The sequence below is a fragment of the Tauraco erythrolophus genome, chromosome 22 (assembly GCF_009769465.1).
Source record: "Tauraco erythrolophus isolate bTauEry1 chromosome 22, bTauEry1.pri, whole genome shotgun sequence".
Classification (NCBI taxonomy): domain Eukaryota; kingdom Metazoa; phylum Chordata; class Aves; order Musophagiformes; family Musophagidae; genus Tauraco; species Tauraco erythrolophus.
The window spans coordinates 11,664,376-11,685,640 of NC_141486.1; the positions used below are offsets into that span (position 1 = coordinate 11,664,376).

At 43.1% G+C, this 21,265-nt stretch overlaps 1 protein-coding gene across 1 annotated transcript in view; it reads left to right on the top strand.

The window, feature by feature from the left end:
• Positions 1–21,265, top strand: part of SCAI (suppressor of cancer cell invasion) — a 41,972-nt gene that overhangs the window by 6,531 nt on the left and 14,176 nt on the right. Inside the window, exons 3-9 of the mRNA XM_086625032.1 lie at positions 8,001–8,132; positions 15,026–15,121; positions 15,748–15,834; positions 16,410–16,508; positions 17,841–17,937; positions 19,348–19,446; positions 20,477–20,629. Coding sequence (XP_086481158.1) covers positions 8,001–8,132; positions 15,026–15,121; positions 15,748–15,834; positions 16,410–16,508; positions 17,841–17,937; positions 19,348–19,446; positions 20,477–20,629 — 763 coding nt within the window. The remainder of the gene's footprint in view (positions 1–8,000; positions 8,133–15,025; positions 15,122–15,747; positions 15,835–16,409; positions 16,509–17,840; positions 17,938–19,347; positions 19,447–20,476; positions 20,630–21,265) is intronic.

Consider the following 21,265-nt stretch of genomic DNA (forward strand, 5'->3'; position numbering starts at 1 on the left):
TGGTCCGGCTGGGAGAGCTGCAGCCTCTGCAGTGCAGACATGCCCCGAGGTGAACAGTGGTTGGGGGTGAAAAATGTCTGTGTTTGCTTCCAACTTTTACTAAAACTGTTGAAATAATGAAGAAATCATTTTTCTCCCCCCATATATTTTATAAAGAAATGGTCTGGTATGTAACTGCTCCTGCCAGTCCCTCTGAAGTCCTGACTCCAGCGATCTGTGACGCTTTCAGTGCCCGCCTGTGCGTATGCGGGGCTGGTGTTTATTTCAGTGTTTCTTGAACAGAACTGAGTGGTGTCTCTGGAGCTTCGGGACGGTGCCTCTCAATGCAGAATTAGGTATTCTGGCAAGAGGAATGAAGTTGGGTTCTAAATAGTTTTGTGTTGTTGAGGCTCTGTCAGGACGAGCACTCTGAGCAGATTACATGGAAACGCACAGCTGGTTTTCCCAAAACGTGCGGTACAGCTTTGTGAGGAAACACAAGAGGCAAGTGTGCCAGTCTGCAGATGAAAAGGAGAGACAGAGAGCAAAGGTAGACGTCTTGCTTGACGAAGGCAAGATCAGATGTTTCCTGTTAGAGATTTGAGACATGATGGTACCAGGCCTTGGGTATGAGTGATGAAGAGCTTAGTTTTACCTGAGCTGTTAGTTTGCAGATAGGAAATAGATACCAACTGGGCATCTGGCTTTATATCGTGTCTCATTTTGGCAGTGATGCTGTGGGAGATGTGTCAGGATGAAAAGTGAAAAGAGAGATGGTCTCTTTGAGTCAAGGTTTGAGACCTTTAAAATCCTGGTGGATTGGAATGTGTTTCCTTTCCACTGTTGGTTTATGTGCAGAGCAGTTCGAATATCTTAGTTTGGGGAAATTCCTGTATCAACAAGATAGATGTAGAAAGTGTGTTTGCTTTTTGGTTACCACTTGCATCTCTAAGCAAAAAGTGGGAAGCATTTGAAAAACAGAGTTTTTATTTCTCTGCTGTCTTCAGGTGGGTGGGTGAAAAAAACAAGAGCGTTTCTTCCAAAAAAAGAGAATGCTCTTGCTCTCCCTCCTAACCCCATCCCCAGCATTAACCATCCTGGATTGCCCTGTTACATTGGCATCTGCTGTCCTGTTCAGCGTACAGGTTATTTAACGGACGGAGCAGAAGGCTCAGTAATCAAAATCGCTGGAGCCTGAAATAAAATACAGATTCTTCTTCTAATTTTAGCCAGGAAGCTTCACTGGGTCACATTGATCAGTTCTCTGCATTGTAATAAATTTGTTGCTGTGCATAGTGTGAGTGTTTAGCATCCAGACGTTATCTGTGGAAGGCTGGGGATCAATGTTTGCACGACAAGTGATGTGTTCTGATTTTCGCAAGAGTTGCTGCCGAAAGATGCGCTCGTGCTTCTACTTACAAAATGACGTGATTTCTTCTGAAAGTGACAGTTTGAAGTATAAATGTCTAAAGATTTAAGACTAAATTCTGGTTTTGAAGTACGACAGACAGGTTGTACATCTTGTGTGTGAAGTACCTGTACTCCACACTGCGTGTGTTCGGTACTGTGGGCTCTGATTTCCGGGGTAAATAAAGCCTTTGCAATGGGATTGTTTGCCTCCAGTGGTACAGGTGAGAGTTTGAAGTCTAATGCTGATGCTCTGGTGAGAAGAGAGTTGTTCTTTCAATTAACTGTTTGGATGAAGTAGACAAAGCATTGCTAATGGGTACTCACAGCTTTTATCCTCCAACTGTTCATGCGATGATGAGGCTGTCCAGGTTGGCTGGAAGGCAGGAGACACTGGTGATTCCATAACCCAGCAGAAGGGATGGCTTAGAAAAAGAGAGATGGGTTGTCCAAGCACTGTCAGGAGGTCCAGGTGCCACGTCCAGCTGACTCTGCTGTGCAACCAGGAAACGGCCTGTGATTCTACCTGACCTTACTCAGCTGAGTTTAGATGCGCCGATCTTCCACTGCACAGTACGCCGTGCAGTTACGCTATCACTACATTGCTGTGGAGTGAGGTTTTGTTTCCTAGTAAGTGCCAGGCATGAAGCCACAGCCACTGTCTTCTACCAGGCGGCTCAATGGCAGGTTATAGTGGTCCTGGCTAGTAATAAATCTGGCTCAGGAGACGTGCATGTAGTACAGTTATTTAACGTATTTTGACTTTTGTTGTCAGCTTGATGTCCTTGAACCAGAGTATTCTCCCACCGTTCACAAAGCGCGCCTTGCTTTACAGCCTGAGTCTGAGCGCAGGGCTGGGAGGCAGTGCATACCGTTGACTTCAGCGCTCTTTTTCCCTTCCAGTGGAGCCTGGAAAACCTTAGCCAAAAGACAGCAAACCACAGGGAAGTGGAAACGTGTGTGATGTAAGTGAGACACGGCTTTAAAAATACTGGCTAGTGCTGTGAAACTCTCATCCGTTTCCCATACCCCCTCCTCCTGCTGCCTTTCAGCTCCAGTGCTTCACATGGTCTTGCCATCCTCTGGGATGCTCGTAAGCTCTTCTACCCTGGGTGCTGCAATGGGGTGAATTTGTAAAATCTGTTAATGTATTGTGCTAAACAAATCTGGAATTGTGCGTTCTGAGAGTGTGTTGGAAAGAACCTGGCATGCAAAGTGCAGTGCTTGGCTACCACAATTTTTCTGCCTTGTGTGGCCTGAGGAGTTGGCAAAATCTTTGAGAATAATAATTTCTGCTGGAAGTTACCATTTTCTGACTTATTTTAGCAGTCTTTAAACCAATGTTTCAGCGTCTCCTTTTGCAGACTCTGGAGATCATTTTTTAACATGTGCTACTTAAGAAAAAAGAAGAAAAATTGTCATGCAAAACAGCCCAACGGTTTCTTTTGCATGAAAGAAAGCAAAAAGCATCAAAGAGAAGAACAAAATGTCCAAACTGGGAGAACGGTCTGTTTGCAGAAGAGGGGCACAGATGTGTGGGTTACTCCTAGCATCAAAGAGGAGAGGTCCACGTTGCGGATGTACCACTGGTTGCATTTTATTTATATTTTTCATTTGGAGCTCAGCAGCCCCTGAGGAAAGGGCGATGCCAGTAGCTATATTCCTCCCTTTGCTGTGCCCACTTGCTGTTTCTAATAATAATTCTTTCTCCTGTCTGTGATGCTGCTGCATTACAACACAGTCTTTAGTGCAGGGAAGACCTCCTCCTTTCCTGAGCTGCTCGTGGTGGTAGTTCTTCCTTTGTGTGGAACCAAATACCACCCCCTCCGGAGCATGATGAGCCAAAACCAGTGCATGAGAGAACTGCTTTTATTTTCCTTCTCTGCCAGCTGGAAAAGCCAGCTTCACCTATCATTTAACAGCTCCTGCTGTCGTTTTTCTTTCCATCTTCCATTCCCATCTTCCCTTCACATTCAGGCATGTGCTGTGGCCGAGTGAAACCGGGCTTTAAATGGCAGCAGCGCCTGTCTCGTGGCTGCGACCAAAATGCTGCTTTGAATGTGAAATCTGCAGAATTACCTTCTGGCAGCTTTTCTAAAGATACCTCACAGAGGGAAATTGTCATGCTTGTTACGACTGCACTTAATTCTTCACTGCTTTTCTTTCTTTCTTGGTTGAACCCCTTATTGCTTTTCCCGATTATTTTTTCCTAGAAGGAAGACTGTTTGCCCATTATGTGATTCAGCCTGAATATTTTTATAATGTATTTTTTGTATGGTGTTACTTTATAATCATCATGAAAATAATTTTGAGATGTAGTGGGTAAGAAACCAGTCCGTTCTGAGCAGGACTCATGCTTACTTTTAGAGTGTAACGTTTAAGGATTTTCAGTAGGATTTTCCGCTACACCCTGTACATGGGTAAATACACTGGATAGTTTAGAAGTGCTCCTGTTTTCTGAGAGCAATATATGGCAGAGCCAGAATGTGCCTGTAATTATCCTGCAAGAGGATGAAACTTGATCTCATCCATTGTCACTGTCCAAAGTTGCTTATTGGGAGCATACTGGTTGTGTCATCCCAGAGGTGCTGTCTGTTGTGTCTGTTCTGTCCCACAGGAAATTGTGCTCGAGTCTTCAGGTCATGAAGAACAGATAGTTTCATAATTGTGCGGATAACTAAAGTTTCATTTCATTCTACTTTTAACTGATTTAGCTGTTTTATTATCAAATAAGACAGAAACAAAGAGGGCACGTTGAGGCTTATTGTGTACTAATGAAATAGCTTTTCATAAGCACCCAGGGTCTTCTCTGTTCCTTCTGATGTCTTAGATCAAATGTCTTCTGGTTACCAACCTCCCTCTAAAAGGATCCATAGAAAACGAGATTAATTTTTGCATCTGTCTTTCTGTTCAGGTGCTTAAGGTTGAGTGAGAGGAATACCATCAAAATATTTGACAATGAAGTCAGGCTAAGCATGTCTGAAAAGCTGGCAGATACAATTTTTTACAGACCATGATACAAGGCAGGGTTTTTTTTAGTTTCTTGCAGGGAGTTCTGTTCAAAGCCCTTTTTCCAATAAGCATTGAACGTGTAATTCAAAGCATGCTGATGAAAGCACGCATTGAGCGGTTTATTCCAGGTCTAACGTGCACGTTTTGCTTTTCTATCATGTGAAATCCATACGGCAATCCGGATTAGAATGAGGTAGGAGGCATATTTGGCATGCTGAATGGTAGGGATGTTTTCGTGGCACCAACTATCACAATGAGTTTTTTCGGTTTACTACTATTAGCTGTATTTCAGTCTTTTCGTGTCAACATCCCGTTGCCACGTATTGGTTTTAATGGAAATTAAAATGATGAACAAATTTAGAAGTTTTAGCAGAAGGTCTGTGAAAATTTTCCCAACACACACACACACAAAAAGTTTGAGCTGCAGTACCTTAATGATGTAAGTACATCTCTTTATTTTAAACCCCTGGTTTGGCCATGTGCAATAATCGTGCTTTACAATGGTAACCTTCCCTGCAGCAGCGAGACCCTCCTGTGTTTGTGATGGTCATCATCTGCTTAAATAATACAAAATGTGAGGGTAATACGATGCAGTGGAACTCTTAGATTTTTCAACACATTCTAGTTTTTATTGTCTTTGCTAGGTTTGTGTGACGTACAGCTGTATCAGAAGTCTTTGCTGTTGTAGTAAGGCATTGCCTGGCAGGCAGGCCCTCTGCAGAAAAACCAAAGTTGCTTCTTAGGAACAAACCTTAACTCTTTGTAGGATATTAATTTTATAGGATACAGGGGTTGTTGTCTTCCCCCTGAACTAATCATCTGTCTCTGTACTCTGACAAATTTTTTGTTCTCCCAGCCCTTCCTTTCATATTTGTCTTTCTGGTGCTTAACTTTTTTTTTTTTTCCCCAGTCTCTGCTTTTTGTGCTTGTGGCAGCTTCACTTTAAAGTGGAACTTGATCAGGCATTTACTGACATTTTGATCTCTAAAGCAATACCAGCTACAGGCTTGACGTATGCATACGCATGTTGGTATATGTGATTTTTAAGATTTCAGCTTACTCAGTTGTAGTGATGACGCAATTTTGCAGGTACAGTAGCTTCATGTCTTCTATGTGGACCAGTCTGTTTTACCAGTAAGGATTCTTTTCTGGAGAAAGTTTGACTGAGACTTCACTTCACTTCCTCTCTCTCAAAAAGTAACCCCCTGACTGTTCTAGTAAGTGTGCTGCTCTGGTGTGCTTCCGCGTGTGAGTCTGCCTCGTGCTCCTCGCCCCGGCTGTATAATACCACATTTCAGCATCGACTCCGGCTCCTGCTTGCCTTAATGCCATCCGTGTGGCTGGATTGCAGCAGACATTTTTTCATTTCTGAACCTGTGAGCAAAGGAAAAGCTGTCCTAGTGGGGTGCCTCGGGGGTGTGCTACTTTTCCAGGTCTCCGTGCAGTGTCAGAATTGCTTAGCCGTGGCGTTTGCCGGCTCCTTCCCCAGCAGCCTCTGCTCAGACGACAGGTTGTTCTCTCTGCTGTCGGCAGTTTCTTTCCAGGAGCAGAAAAGGTGGTTTTGCCCTCTGCTTCAGCAGTATGTCCAAACCTGGGCGCTGCCAGCCGTACCAGGAGGCCGACTATACAGACCATGTTTTGTTTTCAGTTTGGTCATCTCCCTCCAGCAGTGGTTGGGGTAGTTGGATAGAGTAACCTAAAGGGAGCATAAAATAAGATCGACTTTGCCATTAAATGGAAGGAATGATATGCAGACTGTATGAAACGTACTTTGCAATTTAAGCAAGCTCCTCAATTTTTGAAAATGTATCTGAAGCTGCTCTAGAGTGCCTGGTCTGCCACAGCGGAGCGCTGCCGAACCCGAGGGCCTCGCCGCGGGATTTAAGTCACCCTTGCTGCGCAGCACGCGGGACCTGGGGTGTTGTCCCTCTTACTGAAAGTCCCGAATCACCTCCTGGCTGCTTCTGACTTCTGGTTTTCACCTCTGACTGATTCACTTTGAATTTGTATGTTGGTGCTTTAAGTACTCAGTGTTGCTTGTTTCGTGTTGTGTGAATGTGAGCATTTAGACAGGCTGGTCCTTCACAACGTCCATGTCCTGCTTGCTGGGCTCCTGCCAACAGCTTCTGATGTCTGGCTGGTATGTTGTGAACTCTCTTGCCCTGTCTGGCACCCATGTTGCAGTTACCTGGCAATATGTAGATACTTCCTACCTTTCTCTGGAACTCCTCAACAAGTGGTTTGTGCAGTGCGCTCCGTGTCCTTGCACTAGTGCTCTAGTGCACTGTCACGTGGGTGTGTAAAAGGCAAGTAAACGTGTCCTGCATCTTGTCCAAACTGGGAAATCACGAAACTGCTTGGTTGGCAGGATTCGCTCGCCTACTTATCGCCAAAAGCTGGGGGGCACTGCCCATTTCTTCTGCATTTGGTAGGCACGAGGTGTTTGTTCCAGGAAGTATTTCTAATGTCTGTTTGGTTCTCATGAAGATTTTGCCTGACAATTGGTGAAAGATGCTTCTGGGTACTTTCCAGTGACCATAAGGAGTTAGCTTTGCCATTTCCTGGCTTGAATTGGGACTTGTAGGTAATTATTCATGCAAATAGCATCCAAACAGAGCTTCTGCACAAATGGAAACTTGTTGCTTAACAAAAGTGCTTACCAGAACAGATAGAGAAGTTGCTGAAGGTAAAAGCTCTGCATTTGCCCTGTTGGAGGTGTGTTTATCTTGCACTGAAATGCTCAGAGAGCACAGAAGAGCCAAAGACCTGGCAGCCTTTTCAGAGGAGCACCTTTTGTTGCTGCTGCTGCTGTGGAATCTGTAGCTCACCTTTGGGTGAGGAAGAGGATGATTTTATATCTATGTATGTTTCAAGGAAGATTTTAAAAGCCACTCTGCCTTTATAGGCTTTGATATTCCATTACTTATTCGATACTAGGAATATCTATGTTGTATCTTAGTTTTCTGTTCAGGTGATTACTGTACAATATGACAGTTTACTCATGTGAACAGTAAAAATAGATCTGCAGGTATGATTGTGGGCACTGCAAGCCATGGAATTAAGCAGTTATGAGGAGCAGAGAGGAAGCAGGCTATTTTTTAGCATTCTGCCTAAAATTGCTATGTTTTAGCAATAGCAACTAGTGAGCTACAGTTTTCAACAGTTACAGAAGAAAATGAAATGTAAACAGAACTGAAGCTAGTCTCTCTAAATACGGCTGCAGGATAAACACCTCTGCAGAAAGGCAAATTTGGAGAGGATTTTTTTGTCCAAGTATGAAACCCAAGTACTGTTTGTGTTGCAGTCCTTTTGTTGGCAGTTCTGTGTTTGTGAGTACAGCCCTTAGAGCTATTTTATTTTATTTTGTGACTCTTGTACCACTTTTATTTTTAATTTTGCTCTGTTAACTAGTGCATTGTGCAATAATTAGTCCCATGCTTTGATTCTCAGCTGTTATTTTTAATGAGTCTTGAGAAGAGTAACCTATGGGAGAATTGCATGCTCTTTGTTACCATCCCCATGGAACTGTACATGCATCTAATCTGGATGCGTTCGTAGTAGCCTTCAATTTTTGAGTAATCTGGCTATTTTCTTCTTCATAGGACTGAGTTTGCCCTAAAAGAAATCATGTCATCAGGAGGAGCTGAAGATGATATTCCTCAAGCAGAGAGGAAAACAGTGACAGACTTTTGCTACTTATTGGATAAATCTAAACAGCTATTCAATGGCTTAAGGTTAGTGCATTTTTGACAGTATTCCTTCAGAAAAGCATTGGAACATACACTTTAGTATGTGAATGATGCTGAAGTCAGTTGTACAATGAACATTTTTAACTCAAACCCAGTAAGTTTGTTTAGGAGAGAACAATGTGCATCTATGTATGGGTAGTTTAGGACCATATAAGAAAGAATCTCTGGAGGAGTAAAGGTTCTTGCATTTCTTCTGAGACAGTATGGTAGGAAATGTGAGAGAGGTGAGCTGAATGTCTCAGTCATGTCAGTTAACAGTAAACTAGAAGTTGGAAATTCCATGAAGTAGATAGAATTCGTACTGAAATGTTGTGTATGAGCAATACAACTAGGACTAGGTGTTAAAAAAGAGAGATGAGGATTGGCCTAGGTGGGAAGAAAGAAGAGGAGGGAATATTATTTTTTGGGAAGAAATGTAAGTAGTGATAAACAGAAACAGCCAAAACATACCCTGTACGTGTAAATCTGAACTGTGGAGAAAGGTAAAATCTGCATTTATCTGCACAGCATCTGCAATAACATCTAGAAAGTCTAGCTGTTTTGTCAGCACCTGAAAGAAGGGGAATGAGAGTAAAGGGAGTTCAAGGAAAATAGTTCACGTGTGGACAGTGATACAGGCATCCTGTTCATGTCAATATATGCTGAGTTAAAGATGCTGTATTCAAGAGCTGGTTTATTTCTAAGCTTTGCTGTAGAGTCTTTTAAGCAGCATGATTTCTAGCTCGTATCTTGTTGGCGGTTCAGCCTCTTACTGGTCTCTGAGTAATCCTGTATGTTTGGGCCCATATAGCTTGCTGTTATTCAAACACAGATGGTTAGCAAAGATGTTTTTAATTCCTCCTCCCCACCCCCTGCTATTGATAATCCTTTCATGTGCTTTAGAAGTTGATTACCAAATCCAAAACAGAGTGTGCTCCAAAATCTGAATGGCAAATGGGCAGTAGAGACGAGGAGTCGTTGGTGATGGCGTTCAGCACCCCGTGAAAGAGTCTAAAGGGAAAGGACTGAGATGGTGAGGCGGGGATTGCCAGGGCCACGGGTGCCATTACATTGGCTTTCTGATACAGCTTGCTTGAAATTTTGGCCCGAGTCACTGAAGAGTTACACATCAATGCAGTTCACGTGTGGATGTGCGATGCTCAAGCTCAGATCACAGAGAGTTCCTGCAGCCGTCCCGTCCTTCCCTTTGGGCATGGAGGGAGTTAGTGCTTGTGTCGGATTTCCCGTCGAGAGATGTAGTTTCCGTGTGTATCCATGGTACTTAGCCAAAAAACCCTTATCTAGCTAGATGAAAAGAAAATGGAAGATACTTTTGGATTAAATTTGGGCAATATTTATAGAGAGATGGGCTTCAGCAGCCAACTCCGCTGTGTGAAAATAAGAACATACCGGAGCGGGAGCCTGCCTCTGTCCTGACTGTAACTTGACACAATTAATGTAGTTGCTTCTTGCACTGAACTTGACCACCATTTCGCTTATAAGGCCTGCGATTCCTGTGGGCACAATGGCTGGATAAAGCAGCATTATAACTTTCAAGTACCTCCTCTGTTAGTGCTTGTTCTCTTCTGGGTAGTTCACCTGAAAATCACTTGGCAGGTATCCTAATCCTTAGTCCACTTGCTTGCTTTTCGCTCTAGCATAATAAACGCATTTGATGCATGCCTGCCTTCTTCTGTTTTGAAGATGATGATGGCCTTTACTGCCGTGGTTTGTGCCATTCTCTTATCCCTACCATGTTTCATGGAAAAGCAGTGATGGGGGAGGGAGAGAAGAGCAATGATTTCCTTCCTGAAGCCTCCTCTGGGCACTTCAGCTACAGGGAACTGAGCCTATAGCTGTGTTGGCAGCTGCTTACTGTTGCTACTGCCAAAAATGCAAGGGCTCAGCCTGCCACGTCTTTGTTTCAGTAGCATTTCCTTCCTCTCTTCCCAACGCAGATGCCAAATACAGCATTTGAGGAAAACATATGATGATCTGCCAAGGTTCATGCTTGCACGACGAGTGATACCATTCCTTCTAGAATAACTTAGAGGGGAGGTTGTCTTTCTAGTGTCTGTACTCCCTTTTTGAACACCCTGACCTGTCAGTTAGAAACAACTGTTAATGAAGGATGTTCCAATTTCTCTCCTTTCTCCACTCCCCCTTGCTTTTTTCTTGGAAAAAGGCTAGAAAGAAGGAGCATGTTAGGAAGCAGTTTTTCATGGTGTACTGTCACCAGTTATTATTTTCTTTTTAATGTTAAAAATTACTTAAATTTGTTCAGTATCAAAGAGAAGCTTGAAACTTCAAGAAATGAAAAGACTTTCCACATATATCATACTTTCCCAGATTATAAGGTCTTGTGGCTCATCGTACAGTCACGACTGCTGTCCTTCCATGGAAAGAGGTGATAGTATTTAACTATTTATTTTGTAGACTTCTAGTAAGATGCAAGTTGAACGTCTTAGTTTTGTTCCGTGTGGCTGCTGCTGATTTAGAAACAACAGGACCCTGTTAGCTTCAGGTAAGGCAGCAGGCTGTCCCCTGGCTGGGACTGGGAAGGGACTGGCTTGTCACACCGATGGCATCAGTGAGGCAAGTGCTGCTGGTGTGCTAACTGTCGTTGTGGGTTGGTAGAGGCAATGGGGAAGCTCTGGCACAGCACCGTTATCCCACTGCTGCTTAGGTTCTGGGAGCAGGAGCCTGTAATTACTACGAGCCTATGAACATAAAAGGAAATTGTCTTTTTTATCACCTGTCAAAACTGTGAATGTATTTAAAGCTCTGAATGTTAAACTTACAGTTATTGTAACCTCCTGTCTTGAAGCCTACTGCTGAGTCTCCAGGACCTTCTCAACATCTTTACGTCCCTGGAAGTTGTCCCTGTGTGACAACTTCCACGTGGTGCCAGCCAAACAAACCTCAGCACCTTTAATTGGTTTTCAGCCAGTGTTATCTGGCTTCTGCCAACAGCATGGCTGAAACGAACTACTGACAGAAAAACAATTGTGAGCACAGAAGTAGTGCTGGTCTTTGAGACTATTCAGCAAGAATTGGATAAAATTCTGGACTGTCTGTGGAATTTATCCCGTGTAGTGCTATGTCTTGCTCTACCATAGGTCTTCTGCTGTCAAGTTGGGTGTGTGACTGCTTCTGGATCATATGTTCCCGGTCTCCATCAGTGGGCCGAGCTGCATTAGTGATCCACTCTGCAATCAGACAAGTCTGTAGTGTCCTCGTAGGCTATTTCCCACCAAATAACGCAGATCTCTGGTCCGATTAAAAAACTGCACTAAATGTCATCTTCTGCTTATGCATCTGTTTTCTCACAGCAAAATTTCTTGATACATGGGAGCAACATGCATGACATTCAGAACACGAAACAGTAACTGAATGGCAGCTCTTGTCTGCAAAAATCTGTGGTGAAGCCATGGTAATGTATTGTCACAAATGAAGTTTGATTACAGCCATGTCAGAATACTATCAAAAGAAGAAGTGGTACTGTCTGTTTCCATGGAGATCCTTCCTGTTCCCTGGGGAGCCGAGGAATCGCACGGCATTGTGCAGCTATGCCAGCTGCAATTAGGCGAGCATGCTGCCTGAGAAATACCCGTGTGGATGCCCAGCAGTGACTGTGGGCAGCAGCAGCCGCACAGGCGTACGCTGCGCTGACGGAGCCTCTCTAAAACGCCGCTAATTTTCCCGTGTTCAGAGCTATGGCCGCGCGGCGAGTTGAGCTGGGTTGTAAGAACGCTTGAGCTCGGGCAGCGGGAGGGGCGGCATCGAGGGGGTGCCAGGGGTGTGCCAGGGAAGGTGACGGGTGAGGTACAAAGAGCATATTAGCTTCCTGATGAGGGATATGTGCATAGGCACGACCAGCAAATACTTATTTCTTGGTTTGTGCACATCCCTACTTCTTGGTGTGAAAGAAGGGTGTTTTCTTGTTTCCCTGTTAGACCTTTGCTCAAATGTCCAAAGCAACTTGGCCTAGAAAGCCCAACTTACTACTGGTAGGGTTCTGTGAGTCAATTTGCTAATTCAGTCATTCTTTAAGTTAGGGCCAGGGAACTTTGATTTTTTTGATCAAATTTAAAATTGTTTTGCATTCATATTCACTTTTTTCCCTTTTTTTTTTTTTTTAACATTGAAACTTGTGGATGTGCTGATTAAATTTAACACTACCTGTTGCTATATCAAAGCCTGAAATATATCTTAGGCTTGTATTTGGACAATTTCCTAACTTCTTTTGTTTAGTGAAAATATTTACATCTATTACAGCAACAGAAAGTGATGAATCGTTTGTTGCAGTAAATGCTTTGAATTTGCATGTGTTTATATCAAGCTATATTTGGATGAAGACGTTGGTGCCCTGAAGCACGTTTATACTCCTGTTTACCCCTCGCTACACCAAAGTATGTTCCAAGATGTTGAGCAACCAATCGCAAGTTTGAGAGGATTTTTTTTTTTTTTAATGTTTTTTTGGTGGCGGGGTAAAATCCTGACCAGATTCCTTGGCGTCTTCATAGAATTGCAGCAGCAAGTACTGGAATGGTCTTCCAAGCTGGTCAGAGTCATAGCTGATAACAGATTCATTTTGCATGTAGTAACTAAGCGAGGTCCCCTCAAGCTGTGTGGGAAGTGCAGTTGGCTGATGAGCAAAGGAATATTCATTTCCTTTTCCACCGAGGGCGCTGTTAAAGCGATCGCAGTTAGCAGCAATGCGCCAGTACGCTGCTCTGGAAATGGCAGCATACTGCTCTGCTTGTCTTACTCCTCCAGAGGACATGGCATGATTTCCAAAAGGTGGTGTTTCCCTCAGCCTCGGCTTCCCAGGCTTGGAAGTGGAATATGCTGCTTTTCTGCGCCCATCTGCTGAAGACTGAGGAGTTGGGTGGGACGTTAACCAGTACAGTGATTTGAGAGAGCATTCCTTGAAGAAATCATTCTTGAATCAAACGAAAAATTATGCTGTCTTGAAAAAGCTGTATAGATCATATACCTTCTTTGAATCAGCTGCAGTGTAGATTTGTAAGCAACGTGCTCAGTGAGACTGGGGGCTTTTGGTCTTTGTTGCATTGGTTCCAAGATTCAAGTAACTCTCAAGTGACGACCTTCTTTTCGATGGAGAGCACAAACCTTTAAGCTAAAATCCTTAGGATTACATCATAGTTGTGGGGTGGAGGGAAATATATCACAGCGTGGAAATCAAGAGGTGTCCCAAAAGCAGAACTGAACTGGATTGACTAACTCGCCTTATAGCACTGGAGACTGATAGGAAAAAAACAGAAGGTCTCAGGTTCTGACATCTCACCAGCAATAAATTAGAGAGTGACAAATGCGATGATGATGCATGTTAGCTGTGAGTATCCATATGCTTGCTTGACCTGGTGACATTTGGGCAATTCATGTATGTATGATGTTATAGGGTCTGTTTCTGAAACACAGTGAACAGCCTCATCCATTTAAAAAAAGATTATTTCCTAATCTGTAGCAAGAAATACTAACAGTCTAAATGACTCTAAATGAACTAATTGCCATTAGATTATTCTGCTTGCTCTTGGGTAGGGTGAGGTTTTTTACTACGATATTTTAAGAACCAAATTTAGCTTTCTGTGCATATAACCATAAAATTACTTCTCTTTTAGCAAGATGGTAAGGTGTTCTCAATCACCTGTTGAAAAATGCGTGTAGGAACATGGTCATTTCCTGTTTGGAGCGATTCTTTGTAGGCCTGTTCTTCTGTTGCTGTTGAGAACCTGTTAATATTGAGGAACCTTGATAAAGGCATGTTTACAGGATTAGAGAGCATGGATTTCTTTTCACTCTTTAGACTGTATTTGTCGATAAATACCAATGTTTTTGCACATATCCAATTGCTTGACTCATGTTAACTCGCGCATGGAGATCACTGCTTCCATCTACTGCTACTCTGCGTGTCGGAGTAGCCACTCGAGTCCCAGGCACATCTGGAGAGAACAGCCTCGTGTGTCGAGTGTGTCGTATGCTCACGATAAATACCTTGTAAATATATCATGTGTTTGATAACTAAGTTAAAAGTGAATATCTACCTGTATAAGGGGTCTGCTACGCAGAGGCGCTGTGTGTCAGTCTGACTTGGAGGGGGACGAGCGCTCTTGGGCAGGACGTTAGGGGCTGTGGATATTGACCGGCAACAGACACTGGAATAACTGGGATAATTGCACTGTTCTCTCAATAAGTGATTGAATTACAGTTTGTGCTTTTGAAGGCCGAGTTATTGTCTTAGTAGGAAAAGTTTTACTTCAAAAGCATAGAGTTAAGCTGCACACCTTCAGTTTGGTTTTATAGCGCCGTCTGTTTCGTATGGAAGCTGCAGTGGGAGGCGTTGGCTCCGTGTCCCCGTGTCCTCAAACGGCGACTGAGCGTGGGCGATCGCTTGGAGGATTTGTGAAGTGCAGTGGGACCTTTATTAGCACTGATAACTTCAATGCTTTTGCATTTGAGAGGTGACTAGAGAATTGATCTGAAATTAAGAAGTAATAATTAGGAGACAGCACTGAAGAATTTCTTCCTTCCCGCCAATGCATGCTTCTTTCTCATACATACACATATGCAGTTTTTCTTGTAAGAATATACGTTAAATGAATACGCTGTTTGGCTTGCGGCATGTTTTTTAGGGATGCTATGGTCAGATCTTGATACATGTACTTCCTACAAACTAAACAGGATTTCCTTGCAGATTCCAGTCGGAACAGATTTTGAGAAACTACAGGAATCATGGTTCTTGTAGTTCTGGGAGCAGGCAGAGTTACAAAGCATTTCAAGTGAATTCTGAAAAAAGCTGTTCTGACACGCTGCTGTCACGCCAGGCCGTCTGCAATCCACCCCGTAACTCTGCGTTTGTCACTTGTCTCTTGCAGGGATTTACCCCAGTACGGGCAGAAGCAGTGGCAATCCTATTTTGGGCGGACGTTTGACGTTTACACCAAACTCTGGAAGTTTCAACAGCAGCATCGGTAAGGGAATACTGTAGGCAGATGTGTTTTGTGGATTTAAGTGCAACTTTAATCTCTGATATGCTCAGGGGCCCCAGTTAAGATTGAGACTTCACTGTGTTGTTCAAGCGTGAAGGGAGGGAATAGTCACTTCCTGTAGTGCTCACAGTCTAATGAATTAAAATGTTGCAGAGTGTTCAGTGTGACTTTTTTAACAAAACCTTTTGCTCTACTTGAATGCATGTTGCTTTAATATATTGCCAAGGAGAAGCTGGGATGATGGCTTCTGCGGTGCAGAACCCATCTGGAATGGTGTGAAGCATCTTGCTGCAGCGTGGGCTCTGATCCTTCACACCTTACGTTGGCTGCGTAGTCTGAGTGTTCTCCAGGGAAGTTGTGACCTTTTGTTGTGTGTATTTTGTGCAACATACTTATGTCTAGCTCTCGCAAGTTTATGCAAGATAAACGGTCCTTGTTCTGGTGTGTGTATGCAGTGCTGTTGGCTCTGTGAGGGACTGCTACTGGGAATGCCACACCAGTAACGAAAGCTGAATTTGGCCCTACCATGGCTCTTTGTCTTGTCTGGTGTGATGTTCTGAGAAATTCTGGAATGCCTTTTAATCTTTCTTTTCTCTCTTGCGAAATAGACAAGTATTGGACAATCGGTATGGGTTGAAGCGGTGGCAAATTGGGGAAATTGCTTCCAAGATTGGGCAGCTCTATTACCATTATTAGTAAGTAAGCACAGAAAAGGATTCAGTAGGGGGATGCAGAGTTAGTGGCAGCCTCATTTTAAACGTCTGGATACTCAGTCAGGAGAAATGAATGTATCAGTTGCGTCACGATGCCTGTTTCTGAATGGGAAGGCCCTTGGGACTGCATGGGGGTGCTGCAGAGAAACGCACCTGCGAGCCCGGTACCACATTGCTAGTCATGTTGGTACTGCCTCAGGACTTACCCCCTGCCTCAAAAGTGTCTCCAAGTCTTCCATGCATGCTGCCTTTGACTCTTGTGCAAAAGCGTGGTTTACAAGTTTGGGAGCTTAATGTTCCTTTAAACTTTTTAATTAAGCTGTCACCTGCACGCGTGGGTACAACATGGGCAGATTCGATTGTTATCTGAAATGGAATTCAAGCTCTGCCATCCATGTTCCCAGCATGCACAAAGGATGAGAGTCTGGCTTTCAGACGACGTTACCTGAGGAGGGAGTTTTGCCATTGATGCGCAGGATGGCTGAGGGGGCAGGAAGGGGGGGTTTGGCATGGATTTCCGTTTGGAGCAGTGAGCTCATCCGATTCTTCCTTTGCAGCTTGCGCACTTCGGAAACCAGCTATCTCAATGAAGCTTTCTCCTTCTATTCAGCAATTAGGCAGAGGTCATACTACTCCCAAGTCAACAAAGAAGACAGGTATGTCTGAATGAATGCCTTTGACTTTTCAAGACGAGAATGGTTATGAAAGCAGCAAATAACTATAGACTGTACAAGCAAAACTGGGGTAAAATTAGTGTTGTTGAAGGAAGTTTCGTTTAATCCTCCTGCCATGATTAAAAACCTCAGTATAAACAAGAGCTTTGTTGTATGACTGGAGGAATATTCTATTATCTGGTCCTGGCTAGAATGCTATTAGCCCCAGAGTTTTGTCATTTTGAGTCCTGAGCAGTATCAGTGCTGGGACCTAGTATGCTGTGGCTGGAAGATAGGTCAGTTGGGCTGAAGCAGAGGAACTTGTTTGATTCTAATCAGACTTTTCAGGGAACCATCAGTTAGTACTGCAGTAAAACAGCCCTCTGTAACTGGCTGGGACAAGGTCCAAGCGCTTCAGGGAACGTAACGTCTTCCTTTTAAGACACTATACTGAGAAAGGTACACTCAAAGCAGAAGTGTGTTGTGGCAGTGCAGAAAATGTGCTGCCTGCCAAGAATATAGTCAGATAGAAGTAAGAACAGGTAGAGAACTCAGTTCTGGATCCTGATCTTACATTCTAGCCAGTAAACCCAGGTTCCCTCAGCAAAGTAAAGTTAAAGAAGAAATGATCTGAAGTCACCATCAAGATAAGTGCAGAAGGTTAGTTAGGGAGTTTCCTGCCAAGCATTCAGGGATCTCTGGACTTAAACTAATTGCATGTCCGTAGCCTTGCAGATGCCTAAATGCACCTGTGTGCCACAAAAAGATGAAAGCTTCCCTGCTGTGTTCTTCTGATATCTGTTGATCCTCTTACTTTCTTTCTTAAAAATCTCTCCATTTCAGTTTGAGTGATTGAGCTGTTTCAGACAAGGTAGAATTGACCAAGCATGTTTCTAGATGCTGTCAGGAGATTTTAGAAACGGGTGGGTAATTATGGGCTATGCCAACTTGCAGATCTCTAAGTTGACCCGGGTGGGTGAACTCTGAGCCAACTGTGATTATCATGGGATGCAGGGGGGTCAGATAGTCGCCAGGAACTGGCACTGAAGAGCCAGCTATTACCTCTGACTCCCATGCCTGTTCTCATGTAAGGAGGCTGTGGGGAGAGGGAGGCTGTGGTTTTCTTGATGTTTATTTTATGACCCTGTACTCAATTTTAAATAAACCTCTAAGCAGCCAGGTAGCTATTGATCTCCATATGAATTCGGTTAGAGCTCTTCATCTGTGTTCAGCCTTCCTCTGGTCTTAAACTCCTCCTCTCCCTTACCCCTGTTGCCTACCTGTGTTCTGTTTTAATCTCAAATTTGGCCGTGGTGTTTTTGTTGTTGTGTTTAGGCCGGAATTAGTGGTTAAGAAGCTGCGTTACTATGCAAGGTTCATAGTGGTTTGTCTCTTGCTCAACAAAATGGATGTTGTAAAGGACCTTGTAAAGGTAAGCGAAAATGAGGATAAAGGTGCTAAGGGATGGGAGGTTGCTGGTTATTCAGGGCTTTTCTCCTACTTAAGGAATCCATAATATAGTCTATTTCAGTTGAAATGTCACCTATTATATCTATGATGTTAGCTGCTGCTGCAGCACAGCTTTTCTTTTTTTTTTTTTTTTTCATTTAATTGATTGTGCTGTTGGATGCCACAGAAGGAAGGAATAACATGGCTATGGAAGGATTCAGTATGATGTGAACGTTTGACTAGAGAAAAACTTTACACATTTATATAGTTAGTTAGGAATAAAGTGTAAGGTGCATGTTATTAATCTGAAAATGTGGGGATCATCTGATAACTCTGAGTACAGTCTTTATTCCTCTAGTGGATTTAAGACATCGGTGGGATCTCCCCCAACAAGTCTTCACTGACACACTGTTGCTTGGAAAGCCAATGTCACCTAGCTTCATGTTGAGCTTATTTCTCTTCCCATCCAAACTGCTGTCTGTCCCATTTCCAGAACACATCCTGAATACATTTTGTACCTTCCATTGAAATTAGACCTTGCTAAATGATGTAGATACTACTCTGAAATTGGAGAGGCTGGATCTGCATATGCCTCTGCCGTTGGGAGTAGAGCACCGAAAGCCTGTAAACACAAGCCTTTAGGTACAACAAACTGAGTGCAGGCCAGTGTTGATTGTTGCTTTTCTAGTATGTCTGACATCGAACACAGTGAATATCTTCTGTGAATCAGACAATTAATAATGGCACGTTAAGCTCGAATGATTTGATAGCATTGTTTGAACACCAAGTAAAAATATTCCCATAGCTGCAGCCTAGATAGGGAGGTGCCCTTTAACTGCAACAAAGGGACAGCACGCTTCTCCTGGCAGCATATGCTTCCCAACCCCTCCAACAACCTTGCTGCAAGCAGCTTCTGGTATTGACAGTTTTGTGTAGGTTGCATTCCTGTCTTTGTGTCTAAGCTTGCTTGAACTGCTAGCTTAGCTTAGCTGCAGCTAAAAAAGCCATACCATTCACTTCCTCGGCGTATTTAAAGTTACTTATAAGCTGAAATTTGAGTCCTTGGTATCCATAGCTTATGGTAATAACCAGTGACATAGCTGTATGTGAGTGGGATAGTTATACTTAACTCCAGATATTTTTTGCATTTGGACCTACTTAAAAGACACTTTGCATTGCCAAAACTCCATGTAACAGTGGCATTCTGTCTCCTGAAAGAGCGCGTTTTGGCTGGCATGTTAGTCATAAGTGTGCTGCATATGTTCTCAAGGAATTTATTTTTTTTTTTATTCTTAAAGGCCAGCACAGCTAACCAAATTGTAATGTTACTGACTGCCTGTTAAGCTCTTGGTTTAAGAAGTGACTGTGTCTGACTTTGAACTTTTTACATCAGGAACTGTCAGATGAAATTGAAGACTACACTCATCGTTTTAATACTGAAGATCAGGTGGAGTGGAACCTGGTTCTTCAGGAAGTGGCAGCGTTTATTGAGGTGAGAATACCGTGCCCTTTTAGTTGTTATTCTAGAAGTAAAATTTTCTGACTTGTTCACCAAAGTGTTGCTGTATCACCACCTCTATGTAGTAAGCAGGTGTGCCACTAATCGCTGAAAGGTGCTCACGGTAGTGTAACAGTGACAGCCACTAAAGTGTCTGAAGGGTCAGATCTGGTCATGTCACGTGTCGAAGACAGAAGCATGAAGCTGGGATACGCTTGGTCACCTTACTGGGTTTGCCCTTGGTGTCCAGAAAATGGTGGAATTCAAAGCACAGCAGTGGAGAGACTGCCAACTCTAGTTCTTTACTTGTGGAAGCCAGCCCAATTTGCTGATGTTCTGATTGTGTTTCAAAGTGTTCTGTTGGAGTATTGGTCTATGACACTGGCACTGTGTAAGCAGTGTGTAACGGCAGACACGGTGTAAGCATGGCAGGAAACTGATAGGCTCTTAGCATAGCTGTAATGTGACCAACTTCTAAAGTTTGTTAAAGGAAAATAATTTTTATTCTGTCAAATGAGACAGAGTTCTGCTTTCCTCCTTTTGTACAAGATGTCACTAGGTAAGGCGAGTATTTATTTGAATATTGCCAAACTGGATGGCAGTGTTACCATTCGCTCATCTCCTTTGCTATTTATTTCTAGGAAGGGAAGGCGAACTAAAACAGTGCAGGGTTCTTCTGTATTGTAGGAATGTTTAGTTTATTCTGCGTGAATTTGTAAGGTTATTGATGACATTTGGTTCCTCGGGTGTAGAAAAGCTGAAGCAGAGTTCATGTCATTTGAGGAAGTGTGTTTTTCTATTTGCTGTACCTTCCTGTGCTTGTTGTACCATGTATTTGCTTGCTGTTGCTTTTGCAGGTGGTAAGACAGTACTCTGTAGCCTGCATACAAATATATGTTTGGCAAATTAATATTTGTACAGTTATTAAATGTTTACTGTAAGTGCCAAGACCTTTGGACTTCTCTCTGACTGCAAATCTGTACGTTTTCTTGAATTCCTGATTTCTTCTGGTTGCTTTTTTTAGGCAGACCCTGTCATGGTTTTAAATGATGACAACACCATTGTAATCACCTCTAACAGGCTTTCTGAAACAGGAGCTCCATTGCTAGAGCAGGGAATGATAGTGGGACAGCTTGCTCTTGCAGATGCACTGATTATTGGGAACTGCAACAACCAGGTAAAAGAAATTCGGAGGACTTGGGTTTGTATCTTTGGAGTTCGGAGTCCTTCCCCCTGTGATATCCCTTCTAATCATACAATAGAAATTCCAATAGATGTGAACATTAAAATATTTTGATTGTGATGTTTGCAGTGGCAGTGACAAGAAGAGGTTCTCAGAAAAAAGAGTTGAAAACGAAATATTAGCTATTAGACCTGTGGTACTGACCTCTCATTGCTTATATTCATCATGTCAATTAAGTGGATACAATTGATTTTCATATACTGGATTGTTCTTAACAACATTCAAGCATAAGAGGCCTCTGGGATATGTCTAGAAAAAGCTTGACTTAGGCTTTCCCATGACATACTCCAGCTCGCAACAGGAAAGGGTTTTCGAAAGGCATTTGAGATCTTGTTTTTTAGATGATGATGATAGTGAAGTTGCACAGACTTCATGACTTCTCTCTAAGCTCTTTTTTTCAGGTAAGCAGGGGAGTTGCATCTGAACTACACTTTGTGTATCTTTTTCAGATTTTGTCTAAATTCATAGGACATAGCTGTTTCAGCACTTGATTTGTAAACACCCCAGAAAAGTCTGTAATTTATGAAGTAAGGGTCTGCACTACAGTGAACTGGCTTGGTAGAACAGTAA